Source organism: Mytilus edulis, chromosome 13, assembly GCF_963676685.1.
Source record: "Mytilus edulis chromosome 13, xbMytEdul2.2, whole genome shotgun sequence".
NCBI classification, from domain to species: Eukaryota; Metazoa; Mollusca; class Bivalvia; order Mytilida; family Mytilidae; genus Mytilus; species Mytilus edulis.
In genome coordinates this window covers 212,892-228,949 of record NC_092356.1, presented here as the reverse complement: position 1 = coordinate 228,949, position 16,058 = coordinate 212,892, and the positions used below count along the sequence as shown (strand labels likewise).

The window sequence follows — 16,058 nt, the reverse complement described above, 5'->3', positions numbered from 1 at the left end:
ATAAGAATGAACGAAAATGAATATGCATATACCGTTTTGTATTGATTGAATTAAACTCCTATAAAATTATCTCTAGTAAATGTTTTTGAATAAATTTAATTAATTATTGTTGAGATTTTTTTCATAAAATATTTATTGAACATTTTTACTGATATTGAACTGAAAATATTTCAGTTCTATTTACCGTTATTGTTTTGATAATCATTTCAATGCAACTAATGTGTGAGCAGAGTGTGTATATTATTTTGTAAAGGTCACTGTATATTTCTCGGCTTGAGGTCAATTCGTTTACCTTGTAGCTATTTAGCCGCAGGTGTGAGTTCAAGCGTACACAGGTATAAATGTTGTTATTTGGAAAGGATAAACAGAAAGGATTAGAAAGAGTATGCTGTCACGATGTTAATACACTAAGATTTAATACACGATGAGAATAAAGATACAATAATTAAATTGTGTAAATTAATTGAAAATAAAATTTAGATTCGTAATTCCGAAAGTGTATAAAATAAAAGGAAACAATTTTTGATTACTTTCTTAGCGGCAATTGGCGTAAAGATTCAAATATGAAGCAAACAATAGTAGTTTTAATCTTTAATAAAAACTAAATGCAATATTACCCAATTTGATATACCATTGTACATCTGTTTGATATCATTGACTTTACCGGAATTTCTTAACTTGTATTCAAATCTGGCTGTGTTTAAATGCTAATAAAACTATTGCAATTTTAAAGTTTTTAATTGACAAAAAAATACAACATACAACATGCATGATTTTTTTTAGTTTCTTTTTAACATTTTATTCTTACATAATTAAATTCATTTGACAATCATTTACACGAACTTTTTGTGAAAAGAATACCAATTATCTAAGCTAAGGCATTATTTCTTTTGAGGATTTTTGAGGGGTTTTTTTTAAATTCTATGATAATATTTGTGCAATGTTGAACATGATAGCCGTCATTAATCCAAATAAGTAATACAGTAGTTGTAATAAAAGTTATATTTTAGTCATGCATAACTGATATTGACGAATTTAGAATAGTTCGTCCATACATCGTTGTTCTTGAAACAATCATTATTAGTATACATGTAAGTTTCCTGACGTATAAGAGCCATTGAGGATGAGCTCCAGAGAAAGCAGACTAGTAGCGTTTCGTTCGTTTGTTTGTTGGGAAAGGAGAGGAAATGCAACCGCTTGTACAGATAAACGACAGAATTACCATACAAGCATTTAAGGTCAACACAATCAGAAAGAGTCCCCATCGTTAGACGGGGAATATGAAGGCTTCCAAGAATGAACAAGTGACACGTCTAACTCTGAACAGTTAGAAAACGGACTATCGACATCGACCGCTTGTTCTTGATATTTGAAACTGTATGCATATATATACGTATATGTTTATGATATAGTGATGAGTTCTGACAAAAACTAAATTCCTTCATGGTTATATCTTGCCATACGTTTATATTGGTTTGTAAGGTGATTACTCAAAATCGTTATTTGAAAATCCTGTTTGTGAGATGTAGATTCATTTCAATACAGAAATTTCGTCTATATATTTCACAAGTGTATAACACGGAGAAGCTCTGAAGGTTCATTACTCCCATTTTGTTTGGGTGTGAACCATCGATGTTTACAGCAATATCAAGGAATAAGGTGATGATGGTAGAAAGAACTATGGGCGTCATGTGGCAAATATTACATGCATATCGGACAATGAGTTGTCAATCTGTATGAAAAGTTTTCCAATACAACCATATTATTGAGAAGGAATGTTTACATGCTATACTCTCGTACTAGTATTACAGGGTTCTTGTGGCGTTCACCTTAGACACACATCGTTTTAACGATGTTTAAAAAAAGACAGAACCAATTTAATGTCATATTTCCCTATTTTTTAAATATAACTAAAATTCTTTTATCTGACAAGAATATCCCTATTTAGCGAACAAGTAATTTATTCTTTTTGTCGAGCCTTCGACTTTAGTCGAAAAAGCGAGACTAAGCGATCCTACATTCCGTCGTCGTCGGCGTCGTCGGCGGCGTCAACAAATATTCACTCTGTGGTTAAAGTTTTTGAAATTTTAATAACTTTCTTAAACTATACTGGATTTCTACCAAACTTTGACAGAAGCTTGTTTATGATCATAAGGTAGTATCCAAAAGTAAATTTTGTAAAAATAAAATTCCATTTTTTCCGTATTTTACTATAAATGGACTTAGTTTTTTCTGCGAGGAAACAAAACATTCACTCTGTAGTTAAAGTTTTTAGAATTTTAATAACTTTCTCAAACTATCCTGGGTTTGTACTAAACTTGCACAGAAGCTTGTTTATGATCATAAGATAATATCCAGAAGTAAATTTTGAAAAAATAAAATTCCATTTTTTCCATATTTTACTTATAAATGGACTTAGTTTTTTCTGCGGAGAAACATTACATTCACTCTGTGGTTAAAGTTTTTAGAACTTTCTTAAACTATCATGGGTTTGTACCAAATTTGGACAGAAGCTTGTTTATGATCATAAGATAGTATCCAGAAGTAAATTTTGTAAATAAATAAATCCATTTTTTCCATATTTTACTTTTAAATGGACTTAGTTTTTCTCCAGGGAACCATTACATTCACTCTGTGGTTAAAGTTTTAAAAATTTTAATAACTTTCTTAAACTATCCTGGGTTTGTACCAAACTTGGACAGAAGCTTATTTATGATCATAATATTGTATCCAGAAGTAAAGTTTGTAAAAAGATTACTCAGTTTTTTCTGTAATTTACTTTTAAATGGACTTAGATTTTCTTGCAATCATAAAATAGTACATGTAACAAGAGGAATATTTTTATTGATTTTTTCCCTCATTGTTGTTGAGTCTGCAATTTACAGCAAAAATAGGCGAGACACTGGGTTCCGCGGAACCCTTACAAATTTTTTCGGTTATTGAATACCAAGAAAGAAAATAAATCCCTAAATTAATTTGAAACTTTGATACTCAAAAGTTTCCCAGCAAAATATTCACATCCCCTGGGGATAATTAGTGTTCGTCCAGTGGCATATATAACAATTGTGATGACGAATTCCTTCCTTTGTTTGAGAACAATCTTATTGAAATATAAATCTGTGATTTTCCTAGGTCCACAGCTTCAATGAACCAAAGCAAAAGTTATACATCGACCTGTATTTAAATCAAATTGGTTCTCTTCTTCTTTTGGTATACAACTGTAGTCTATCGATATTCGATGATTACATACTGTTGGCATACGTTGGCTAGTCTATTTACAACACTTTTACCCCTATTTATTCAAAATATATGTTTTTTTCTTATGTTCAATGTATACACGTATATATTTTAAATTGCGCTATAGTTCCGTAACTTTATATCCAGTCGTATAAACGAATCGTCGGCAAGTGCGTACATTTTTTTAAATCAATATTTCTGGTCTGTTCCAATCTGTCCTTCACTATTGACAATGACTATATATTACATTTTCCCAAATTCACCCTTGGAAAAAATATTTAAATAGATTTTAATTTCATCAAATCTTATTTTTTGGGTATGATTTATATATTATGAATTATATTCTTTACACCAGAAATGTTATTTATAAACAAGCGTATGAGTTTAGTAATGACAAGTAAGACAGAGTTGTATATTATACATCTGATAGTTCAAAATGGAAAGTTATAAGTTATAAGTTATCAGCCGTGTACACTGATCAATACCTGCAGAAGTGAAACGATGCATGAACTTGCAAGCCCGACAGGAAATCGCTTGAATACCTGGACGTGTCACCTCACACCCCTCACAATACCTTTGGAAGTAATACCTTTAGCCATGCTGGTGATCAGATAAGGGAAGATCAAGATATATTTGAAAAAAGTTTATTACTTTAAAGAATTATGAACAAATTAGATTTTCGAAAACAATTTTCACGGAACACTTATTTATGATTTCAACTTTGACTTTTCACCTAATTCCAATATCAACAGTTTAAAAACAACAGACCATGGTAATTTAAAAAAAGTAAGAATATTTTCCGTATCAAGTTAGTTAGTCGTATTAAACAACCGTACGATTGACAAGATATCGACACGCAATTACGACTACATCGGTTACTGTAGTTTTGTTTCTTTGTGGTTTATAGACATATCGTTTATATTCATCGGGAAAGAAGACAAGATGGCGGATCTCGGAGAATTGATACTCTAAATTTAAAATCGATGGTGATCGCTTATCTAGCGGAATAAAACTTTAATATCTATGAATTTGAACATTTTTATACAGAATGAACATAATATCAATTTTTGATTTTTTTGCGAAGTTTCCCTTTAAACATGTTTATGAGATCTCAACCCTCCCCCTATACCTCTAGCCAATGTAGAAAAGTAAACGCATAACAATACGCACATTAAAATTCAGTTCAAGAGAAGTCCGAGTCCGATGTCAAAAGATGTAACAAAAGAAAATAAATAAAATGACAATAATACATAAATAACAACAGACTACTAGCAGATAACTGACATGCCAGCTCCAGACCTCAATTAAACTGATTGAAAGATTATGTCTTCATCATATAAATATCAGGCACAATCCCCCCGCTAGGGGTTTAGTATCATACTATCATAAAATATATGAGAAGAACATAACCCGTGTCATGCCAATAACTGTTTTTAAAAAAAATATATGTTTAGTTCCGATGCAAAGACCCTATAAGTGAATCAATATTAAAGCCAAAATATGCAATATTTAATGACCTGACAACAGTATCGTAACTATATCCCTTCTTAATAAGTCTGTTTAAAGGTTTTGTAAGCTTCTGAGCTGAATACTGACATTTTTGTGCTTTGTAAAGAATATTACCATAAAAGATTGGGTGTGAAATACCTGAACGGATAAGATGTCTGCATGTTGAGTTATATTTACGAATTATTTCCTTATACCGGTGATAAAATTTGGTAAATGTTTTGACCAGTTTGTGATATCGAAAAACCTGGTGTAATACATACATTTCTCTCGCTAAAATCTAATACGTTGTTACATACACGAGCGAATCGTACAAGTTGAGATATATAAACACTATAAGATGGTGACAAGGGAACGTCACCATATAAAAATGGATAATTAACGATAGAAAATGAAAAATCATCACTTTTATCATAAATTTTTGTATTAAGCTTCCCGTTAATGATATAGATATCAAGATCGAGGAAAGGACAGTGGTCATTGTTAGTATTAGCTTAATTTAAAGTAAATTCAACAGGATAAATTTCTTTAGTATGCATACTGAAGTCGTCATTATTGAGAGCCAATATATCATCCAAATATCTAAAAGTATTGTTAAATTTTTGTATCAAATGTTGTTTCGATGGGTCTTTGTTAATTTTAGTCATAAATTGTAACTCATAACAATACAAAAACAGGTCCGCAATAAGTGGTACACAGTTAGTCCCCATTGGAATTCCAATAACTTGACGATATACGGAATCTCCAAAGCGAACAAAAATGTAATCAAGTAAAAATTCAAGCGCATATATAGTATCAAAGCATGTCCAATTGACATAGTTCTTTTGTTTATTGCTACTAAAAAATGACCTAAAAGAGTTTGAACATATTATATACTCGCATTCAGACTTTTTAAATGCCCAGTTAATAAGGGACGTGAATTTTTTCTTAATAAGAATATGAGGCAAAGTGGTATAAAGGGTAGAAAAATCAAAACTTTGAACAGATTCAAAATCACCAATATATGCATGCGATTTATCAGGTACTTCGAACGAGTTTTTGACACTCCAAAAGTAATTAATTCCACTATTTTCAAAGGCTTTATTTGATCAATTTATTATCGGTTTTTTTATTGAACCAAGTGTACTAGTAAGTAAAACAGACAATTTAGTAGTGGAACAATGGCTTAAAGATGAAATAAATCTATATTTGTAAGGTTTTTTTTTTGTGTAGCTTCGGAAGCCAGTACATAGTTGGGACTTTCATTGTAATTGGTTCTGCTTGTAACATTTATATTATTAATATGGAAAAAACGATTTTCCACAAAACATCCCACAGGAAACAAATAAAAGCGAGTCCCCGAAAAAACGAGATGTCATTGTGTTATTACTGACAACTAAGTTTTCGGTGAATAATATCATATCGAGGTCAAGGGAAAGGATTGTTACTACTATTAGTGTATACGCGTAAGGTGTACGTAGTCAGCTTCAGCAAATATATTACATAAGTTAACGGTCAATAATATAAGACATCAGTTTACATTATATACATGTATCTCCCAATTGATACGATATTCCGTAGCTTGTATTTCCTATATTGATGTCCTTGATAGAGGATTGCTACTCACAAGGAAGCTATTAAACCAAGAGTTCCAAATGGTGAAGTTGAAATCATCCCTTCGTAAATTTTACAGATGCCATCACGAGTTGGTTGACCGTTATGGAATAACTGTTTCACAGATAGTATCGGATATGTTCCTTATGTCGTAACTAAAATACCCTTTCCCTTTTCAAGAATGTGACCTACCAAATTAGACTATTTACCGAATTTGTAATAACATAAGCAAAACGACGGGTGCCACATTTGGAGCAGGACCTGCTTACCCTTCCGGAGCACCTGAGATCACCCCCCCCCCCCCCCCCCCCAGTTTTGTGGTGTGGCTCTTGTTGCTTAGTACTTTTATTTGTCTGTTTGTCTTTTTATTTTTAGCCATGGCGTTAGTCAGTTTATTTTCTTTTTAATATAGACGAGTTTGACTTTCCCTCTGGTATTTTTCGTCCCTCTTTTGTAATGACGATGAAAAACTTAAATGTGAATATAAATATCAACACACAGGAACAGACATGTTAGAAAATAAAAAGTGATTACGTGCAAAATGCAGAGAGAGTTAAACGAATACAATTTTGTTATGATCCTTTATTTTAGAGGATTCAAAACAGACACAATTTTTTCTCATTTTACCAAAACGTTACGGTAGTTTGTTTTGTTTTTTGCATGCATATTTAAGTTATGGTATGGTTACCTCTGCTTGTTAAAGTCAGGAGCATGTCATCAAGTGGTTGTTGATTGCTGAATGCAACATTTCATTTTAGTATATAATTATAGCATTAACCAGTTATCTATCGAAGAGTTGGTTCGCATTCTAGCACGCAGAGCCTTTGGTTTTTCTCATTGTTGAAGTTCGTATTGACTTAATTGTCTCTATTTACAGCCAAATTTGTGTCCATATAAACGGCTCAGTTTTCTTGAAAAACTCCTACAAATCGATAATATATTAAGGCGATTGTAGTTTACCGCTGTTCAAATCTGGCAAATAAACTATGTCATTAGTTTTCTCGTTTGAATTGTTTTTACATTTGTTGGCATTTTATAGCTGACTATGCAGTGTGGGCTTTGTTCATTGTTGAAGGCCGTACGGTGACCTATAGTTGTTAATTTCTGTGTCATTTGGTCTCTTGCTCGGTCTCTTGTGGAGAGTTGTCTTATTGGCAATCATATCACATCTTTTTTCATATATGATTTTTTATATCTTAACTTTTTTTTCATTTGCTTTGTATATTTAAACAGACTAGCATCACATCAAAATAATATAATAATACCCCAATCCCCCCAAAAAATTAAACCAAATACTACTGTGAAGTTTCTTGAATAATGCATTAGCTGAAGGTATTCTGTGAGAATTCCGGATGATGGCCCAAACTGATGTGAAAGCCCCATGTGCTAATATGAAGTTGTAAATTTAAATCTTTGCCAATAAATATATATCTAGATAATCCGCATTACATTAATTATTAGAGCAAAATTAATTCTCGAGTCTTTAAAATTTCTTTGGATTTAAATTTAAAGTTTCAAAAATAGATCTATATATGACTAGAAGAACAATACACAGTGACATACTAGTTTGTGAAATACAGTTTTATATATGATGGAATTGTCATACATTTTAACACTTCTATGTCTACCATCAATATTCACAGATCCGACAGGATGCACTTACAACACAGACACATTACTTTACACGTGTAATGCCAGACTTTGGGCACTTCCGTTAGTGTTTTCCTCCTTCACTAACCAACCACAGAGATTGTTGTTGAAAGACGTTGATGGAGAACTTCCGGCGTCTGCCCCTAACGGTCCAACATTTATAGGATTTAGTGCTGTTGACACTTCATTATTTGACACCAGATTTCCAGCTTCATTCCACATCATGTGCTATGCGAACACGAGTATGATCATATTTAAGGACACATTTCAAGATTTAGGATTTATTGACGAGGTCATTATTCAAGACTGCAATATTTTATCACTTCCGGTGCAAGTATTTTCGTATTTTGGTGAGGTTAACTCGTTTATCATACAAGGAGGGTCAATAAACAATATGGTGGCAGATAGCTTTAATGGACTTGATATTAAACCAATGCCAGCTTCTCTGACGCCAAAAGGAGAACTCGTATTACAAAATACCCAGGTTATATCTCAAAGTTTTCCGTTTGGAGTTTTCTATAATATATACAATGTAACAACTATGGTACTCGACAACATCGACATAACGTCAGTTACCAAAGACACGTTTTATGCTAACCCATACTTGACAAATTTAACAATCAGTAACAACAATTTAGCGAGTCTTCCAAGTCAACTGTTTGCATCATCGCATTTATTGGAGTTCCTGTCTTTTTGGGGTTTGCCCTGGATTTGTACTTGTAGCGATCTCTGGATTATCCCTTACGTCATCAACAACAATATAACCCTGAACGGAGACTTTATATGCTCATCACCCGTAGCTCAATCTAGTAAGTATTATTATCGGCCAAGTATAAAAACCGTGATATACTGATATATGATAGTGAATAGCAATGTCGAGATACGTGGTCAAAACTAACGGTAGACGATAGCTGATACTATGATTGTAAGCACTACCCGTTACTAGGAACTATATGTTTACATTCAGTCTAGCAGTCCGTCTGTCGGTCTGTCATACTTGAATTTTTGCACTGATATCAACGGTACAATGAGACAAATCACGGGTATTCTTCTGGGTGAGTGGTATCTGTAGAAGTTTGCAGGAAACTAATATTTGTACTTTTGTAGATAGTTGTCTCATTGGCAATCATACCACATCTACTTATGTTTAAATAGATATAAATAACTTGATCATATGGTAAAAATTTACAGATTGAGTCTGAACTTCGTTCAACTTGAGTTGTTACTCTAAGACATGATGGAAGATTACTTGAATATTTTCTGAGTTTTCTATAATTAATGTAAGTCCTGAATAGCAGTATGCAAAACCAAATACATTTCAAAAGTACAGTATAACTACATGTAAACTAGAATGAGTGCGGACATGATAGCTTCAAAGAGGGAAAAGTAGCGGACTTAGGATTATGCTAACTATTACTTAAAGGAAATAGTATTTATAAACAAGAACTATCTTTAAAAAAGATATCCGACGTATTTAAATTTGAGTATAAAACTTTCATTTCGATAACCTTCAGAAGCACAAAGATACCATTTAAATAACGTTTTCTCTGTTTGTGTTCAGTATTCTCGGTCCTCGTATCTTTCTGTTTACATTTACCAAAACCCCGCGGAAATCTCACATTCGTAGGTGCGTTCTAAAAGTCATGTACGTTCGTACAACAAAGTTTACATTAAAAATTATATAATTGTCCCGAATAAACAGCTGTCATGGATGCAAAGAGCGATTGGAGAAACAATTATTTTACTAAAAATATAAATCTTTGTAAGATATAGTCAAACATTTATAGTTTTTCACTTGCTTTCCATCACGATATGATTAACGAGACGTTTTTTCAAACACAAACAAATCACCCACCATGACAGCATTTTGTCCAATCACAGAAAGGATTTTCGAGCATGCGTATTCTGTTGCCATAGTTAAGCGTCATTAAGTTCAAAGGGCACAAACCGAAACTATACCGACTACGTCGGAAAAATAACAACTTACAGAATTTGAATCACTAGAAGGTATAAAAATCTCAATTTCTTAATTTTCATTATAAAACTTATGTACATATACTTTTTTCTGAAGAAAATTCTTTAATTTGTTCATATTTAGAAGAAGTTTACTTTATTTCCAGGAAGCTTTTCCCCGACAAATTTTCCGTATGCAAAGTGACCTCAGTGTGACCCATCTCGTAAAAATCCGGTGATCGCAATACGCATGAATGTCCTTAAAATAAACTATTATCTGACTGTTCATGTTAAACACGATCTCAATATCCATGCTTTTTTGTTGATTGTTGACAAACAGGTGACAATCGTTAACCTTCGGCTTCAAAACAGTAACTTCAATTACCTGCCATATTTTCACAACAACACGGACCGATTGAAAAAAAATTGACGATTATACGAAATTTATGCGACAAAAATGATAAAATCGTGCACAGAAGACTAAGTTTATGATATTTGTATGCATTGTTTCAAGAATTGGAATACTATTATTTTTCACCGGTCACTCGTTTCATATGACTTCAGTAATCAGATTTTGTTTGTATATTTTAGATACAAAAGTGACGTCATATTATGCAGCCAATTGTTTGAATTATGATGTATGTCAAGGAGAAGCAGGTTTGTATCGTTTGATCTACTATGTCAGTCTATGGAAGAAGCGAATTGATAAAAACTTTTCTTATATCACATAGCGATATTGTCTAATATCAATTGTAAATATGCAGACATTCCATGCGGAAAATGTTGTTTTCGGCAACGAAAAATTAAGAAAATACTAACTTTCAAATTTATTGTTCAAATATAAACAACAATTGAGTATAAATATACATTCATAAGTTGGTTAAAAGCAAACGTTTATGTCCGTGTAAAATTTGAAGTGCTGTGTTTTTCTTAAATACATAAATATACAAATGCTATTAGTTCTAATATCAATGCGATACTTTTAAAATATCATAGCGGTGTTTTTGTTATATCAATATTAGTACTTATTAGTATTAATATTTGACTGCTGTACTCATATTTTGTCAATTTTACCTATTATGTCTGTTTTGTTCACGCATCGTTATAAATATGAGAGAATTTGATGAGACTGTCATACATGTAAGAGGTTTAGCGTTTTAAAAACAGGTTCAATCCACCATTTTCAAAATTTGAAAATGCCAGTACCGATGGGGTTTAATAAACAATGTCGTAATCAAATAGCTAAGTAACAAAATTATTGTTCACATATATAACATTTAGCAAATTTTATAATAAACGCAACGAAATAATATATATCTGATATGCTCACAACGCACGCATGGAATATATAAAAAAGAAGATGTGGTATGATTGCCAATGAGACAACTATCCACAAAAGACCAAAATGACACAGACATTAACAACTATAGGTCACCGTACAGCCTTCAACAATGAGCAAAGCCCATACCGCATAGTCAGCTATAAAAGGCCCCGATAAGACAATGCAAAACAATTCAAACGAGAAAACTAACGGCTTTATTTATGTAACAAAAAATGAACGAAAAACAAATATGTAACACATAAACAAACGACAACCACTGAATTACAGGCTCCTGACTTGGGACAGGCACATACATAAATAATGTGGTGGGGTTAAACATGTTAGCGGGATCCCAACCCTCCCCCTAACCTGGGACAGTGGTATAACAGTACAACATAAAAACGAGCTATAAAAATCAGTTGAAAAAAGGCTTAACTCATCAGATGGACAAAAATACAAGTGGACGTGGCCCGGTACTTATACATCCCGACACAAAAAGACACAATGAACAGATCTGAGAGTACTCGCAGTTATCTGGCAGCTAGTTCAAAGCCACTAACAACTAATAAAAAAATCATGCATCTAAGACTTAACTTTAGAAGACTTTCTTTATTGATTACAATGAAACTAACTTGTGACAAAGATGAATCATACTGTCCTTGTTCAGATTGATTCGACAAAATCCGACCTGTACTTTTGATGCTCCTTTTTTATACAAATTGGACCGTTGGTTTTCTTGTTTGAATGGTTTAACACTAGTATTTTTTTAGTTCATGTATAGCGTGGTGTTCGCTGTGAGCCAAGCTAGGCTCCGTGTGTAAGGCCCTACTTTGATCTATAATGGTTTACTTGAAACAAATCATTACTTGTCTCATTAGAACTCATGCACCATCTTCTTATATCTACAAATCTTTAAAATTTCCCCTTATAAATAACTGCTTTCCAGTCCTCTAAAAACGTCATTTTGGGTGCTGAATTTTTTATAAAGTGCACACTTCTAAAGCTTTAACGGTAACGACAGTTATGGTGGTACAAGAACGATTATGTCAATAAAAATACCAAATAAACAGCACTGAACGATCTAAATTTATAAATATAGAAAAGATATATACACATTTCTAACGTCAACAGACATTTACATCTTATTTATTTGTTTTCTATTCATTATTTTTTGTACATTTTAATTTGTTTGGAATATTTATTTTACCATTTGAGTATTCATTGTAATTTGGAGCTGTATTGGATTGGATTGTTTGAATGAATGTTTTTTTTTTAAGTAGGTTAATGATATTTTTTGTCTATTTCGATATTACCCATGTGGATAGTCTATATCAGTTTGACCTCAAGGGCGTATCCAGCCGTTTTCAAAAGTGGGGTTCCAAACCCAGGATAAAGGGGTCGGGGGTTCCAACCGAATGTCCCCATTTAAATACATTGATCGGCCAAAATAAAGGGAATTTCCAAACCCCGGAACCCCCCCACCCCCCTGGATCCGCCACTGGACCTATATTAAAATCTAATTGGTCAGTAGACTATTTACAACCGCATTTAAATTCCGTCATTGCATCATCCCTTCAAATAGAATTAGTCGGTTAAACCATATATGATTGAAAACAATAGACTGAACAAGTTGACGACACTTTCAACTATCAATAGGGTCAAGCAACCTTTTCGAAACGATAAGTTCATGTAAGCGTTAATTTTGTTACAGATACGAAATTTTAGTGATACATTAAACATCCTCAAACATTAAGTCGGTCATGAACTACGTCTGTGAAATGTGAATTAGGTTTGCGGTTTTCTTGACATCATGCATTGTGACGTGACATCGTATTCATTTTATATTAGAAAACAATAGCAGTTATATTAGAAAAGTATCGCATTCATAAATTTTTGATATTAAAAACACATCGCTATGATATAGGACAAACATCGCATTGCTATAATAAAATATAGTAGTATATTTGACTTATAGTTGATTTTGTCTTATCAAACAATTGAATTCCACTGAATTTGCTACATGATATTTATTGAATGTGTACATCTACAAATGATAAATCATGCATTTATGTTTCATTCATTCAACAATTCAATTTTCTCGTTTAAATACACCTTGCTTGTTATTACGTATACATAAAATAATTCATGGAAATTATACAGCAGACGTATGTCGTTTTAAATGTCACCCTGTTTTAAGAAAAGAGTCATTACTTTATACCGAGAAATCTGCCTTTCTTCGTACAAAGGCTAACATTCGTCTGAAATTTCCCACAATGCAACTCGTTGATATAAGACAATATTGCTCGTTGGTATAAGAAAAGTTTATATCGATTCGCTCCTTCCATAGACTGTTTGTTAAAGTACCGTTTCCAAACTGTGATGCTTAAAACAAACAACCGTATTCTAAACACGTTGAAAGTTGTTATCATTTGTTGTTAAACAGAAATGTATGACTTTAATTGATTATCATAAAGATGCAGTTAACGTCATAAAAAACCAAAACGGCACAAAACAATGACGAGACAGCAAGAAAATAATAAAGTAGAAGGATGATTGATTTAATGTTATATGCTAAATGGTCAACGACAAATATTACATAGATATAGGAAGATGTGGTGTGAGTGCCAATGAGACAACTCTCCATACAAATAACAATTTAAAAAGTAAACCATTATAGGTTAAAGTACGGCCTTCAACACGGAGCCTTAGCTCACACCGAACAACAAGCTATAAAGGGCCCCAAAATTACTAGTGTAAAACCATTCAAACGGGAAAACCAACGGTCTAATCTATATAAACAAAACGAGAAACGAGAAACACGTATATATTACATAAACAAACGACAACTACTGTACATCAGATTCCTGACTTAGGACAGGTGCAAACATTTGCAGCGGGATTAAACGTTTTAATGGATCCAAACCTTCTCCCTTTTTCTGAAACAATAGCATAACATCACAACAAAGAAAAACATACGATAAAATATCAATTGGCAGACTTAACTCAATCAAAAAACGTATGATTAAACAATGAACGAATAAATTTGATCTGCGATATCTGAATACAAATGCACAGTTAATTAAATATTAGAGACAAACATTCATGACCAAAAAGCTAACAAACAAATTCAAAAACAGGACATGACTGAGAAATATTTAACCAATCAATGTTCACTTTAGAAAAAAACCGTTTTTTTTATAATCTTGAAGTTTATACAAATGTTGTAAGAATAAGTGAAGATATTACAAATAATCAAAGCTGGTGTACAGACAAGATCCGTATAAATAAAAAATGACAAAAAAGCATTATAAACAGTATCAACAGGTCGAATTAACAAGAAAATACGATTTGAGAGTACTCGCAGTTACTGATGTATTCTTTTGAATTTAAGTTTCTTGTGTACAATTTGGAGTTCAGTATGGCGTTCATTATCACTGAACTAGTATATATATTCGTTTAGGGTCAGCTGAAGGTCGCTTCCGCGTGCGGGAATTTCTCGCTGCATTGAAGACCTGTTTGTGACCTTCTGCTGTTGTCTGTTCTATGGTCGGGTAGTTGTCTTTTTGACACATTCCCCATTTCCCAATCTCAACTTTATAGAACTTAGCAATGAATCCATTTTTGATGTTTTGAATGATGACTTGACCGGGATGGAGGGTAAAGCTAAATGCACAGCCATACATGACCCCCCCCCCCCCCCCCCCCACCCCATTAGTATAGGAAATGGGAGAGTTAATACTCTACAATTTGGGTAGAAAGCTTATCATAGCATGCTATAATTTCCCTCGTTGCATGTTGTACAATTTAACGAGTGAGCAATCATTAGATGCGTTATAATTGCTACATGTTAGTAACAGATTTTAAGTTGATTACTAAATATCTCATTTTAAGATTGAGTTCGAGGTTCAATTCCGCTCAATATTTTCTAGACATTTATCCTTTTCAGGTTTTGTCTCGTCTGACACGTGTATAAAGGCAGTTGACATGGTAACGTACATATTGGCTGTACCAATAATAACTTTGACTGTTATCAGTTTAGTATGTATCATCCAGTTGTTATTGTATGTAAACAGAAATGAGCAATACATTCGTCAAATGATAGAAGTTCCAAATATTGATACACGAGAAGATAAGTTTGCAAAAGCATTAGCAGCGAAAATAGCAAAAAATGAAGAAACTACAGAAAACCGAAGCTTTTCTCATAATTGGTTAGGTGCCAAACGGAAGCTTATGATAGCAAGAGCCTTGTCAAAAACGATTACAGCTAACCAAATAAATAATTCTTTACCTCAGGATACAAAGCAATGGACTAACCAATCAAACAACCCGCTACATGAGGATACAAAACAAGAAGGTTATAGTGATAATGAATCTGATCTAGAAGATTATGATGAAGACTTTGAATTACAGGATCTATCAACTTTACGAGGAGAAAGACTAACAAAAGCTCTGGAAGAAAAGATATTACGAGATTTAGAAAATATTCCTGTTGTTTCAGGTATATGGGTTGCTGCTCCAAGGAGAGGTAAATCTGGACTTGAGTTTTAAGATCGTACACAAAATCTATAAACATTATGAATGTTCCAAATCAAAATCAAAGTACTGAAGTACTGAACATCAGAGGACCTCAAGTTGTGTTGAATTATTGATAAATGACAGGTGTTTATATTATACCTACCAGACAGATATGTTCACCATACAATATAGTACAAATATTAAATATAATATGCTATCATATCTGAGATACTGTCTTGAACTAGGAAACTTAACTTTGTGAATTATCAATGATTACTTGGTC

General features: G+C 32.7%; 1 protein-coding gene across 1 annotated transcript; it reads left to right on the top strand.

Moving 5' to 3' along the window:
• Positions 1 to 7,927: 7,927 nt before the first annotated feature.
• Positions 7,928 to 15,822, top strand: LOC139501856 (uncharacterized). Its single transcript, XM_071291080.1, has 3 exons — positions 7,928 to 8,795; positions 10,531 to 10,596; positions 15,207 to 15,822. Exons 1-3 carry the CDS (start codon positions 7,928 to 7,930, stop codon positions 15,806 to 15,808), a joined length of 1,536 nt encoding a protein of 511 aa, XP_071147181.1. The 3' UTR covers positions 15,809 to 15,822.
• Positions 15,823 to 16,058: the final 236 nt, after the last annotated feature.

Bases quoted from the DNA above. Each gene is read 5' to 3' on its own strand.
- LOC139501856 (XM_071291080.1), top strand. From the start codon at position 7,928: ATGGAATTGTCATACATTTTAACACTTCTATGTCTACCATCAATATTC. The intron at 8,796-10,530 runs GTAAGTATTATT...TGTATATTTTAG, and splicing joins ATCACCCGTAGCTCAATCTA to ATACAAAAGTGACGTCATAT. The intron at 10,597-15,206 runs GTTTGTATCGTT...TATCCTTTTCAG, and splicing joins TGTATGTCAAGGAGAAGCAG to GTTTTGTCTCGTCTGACACG.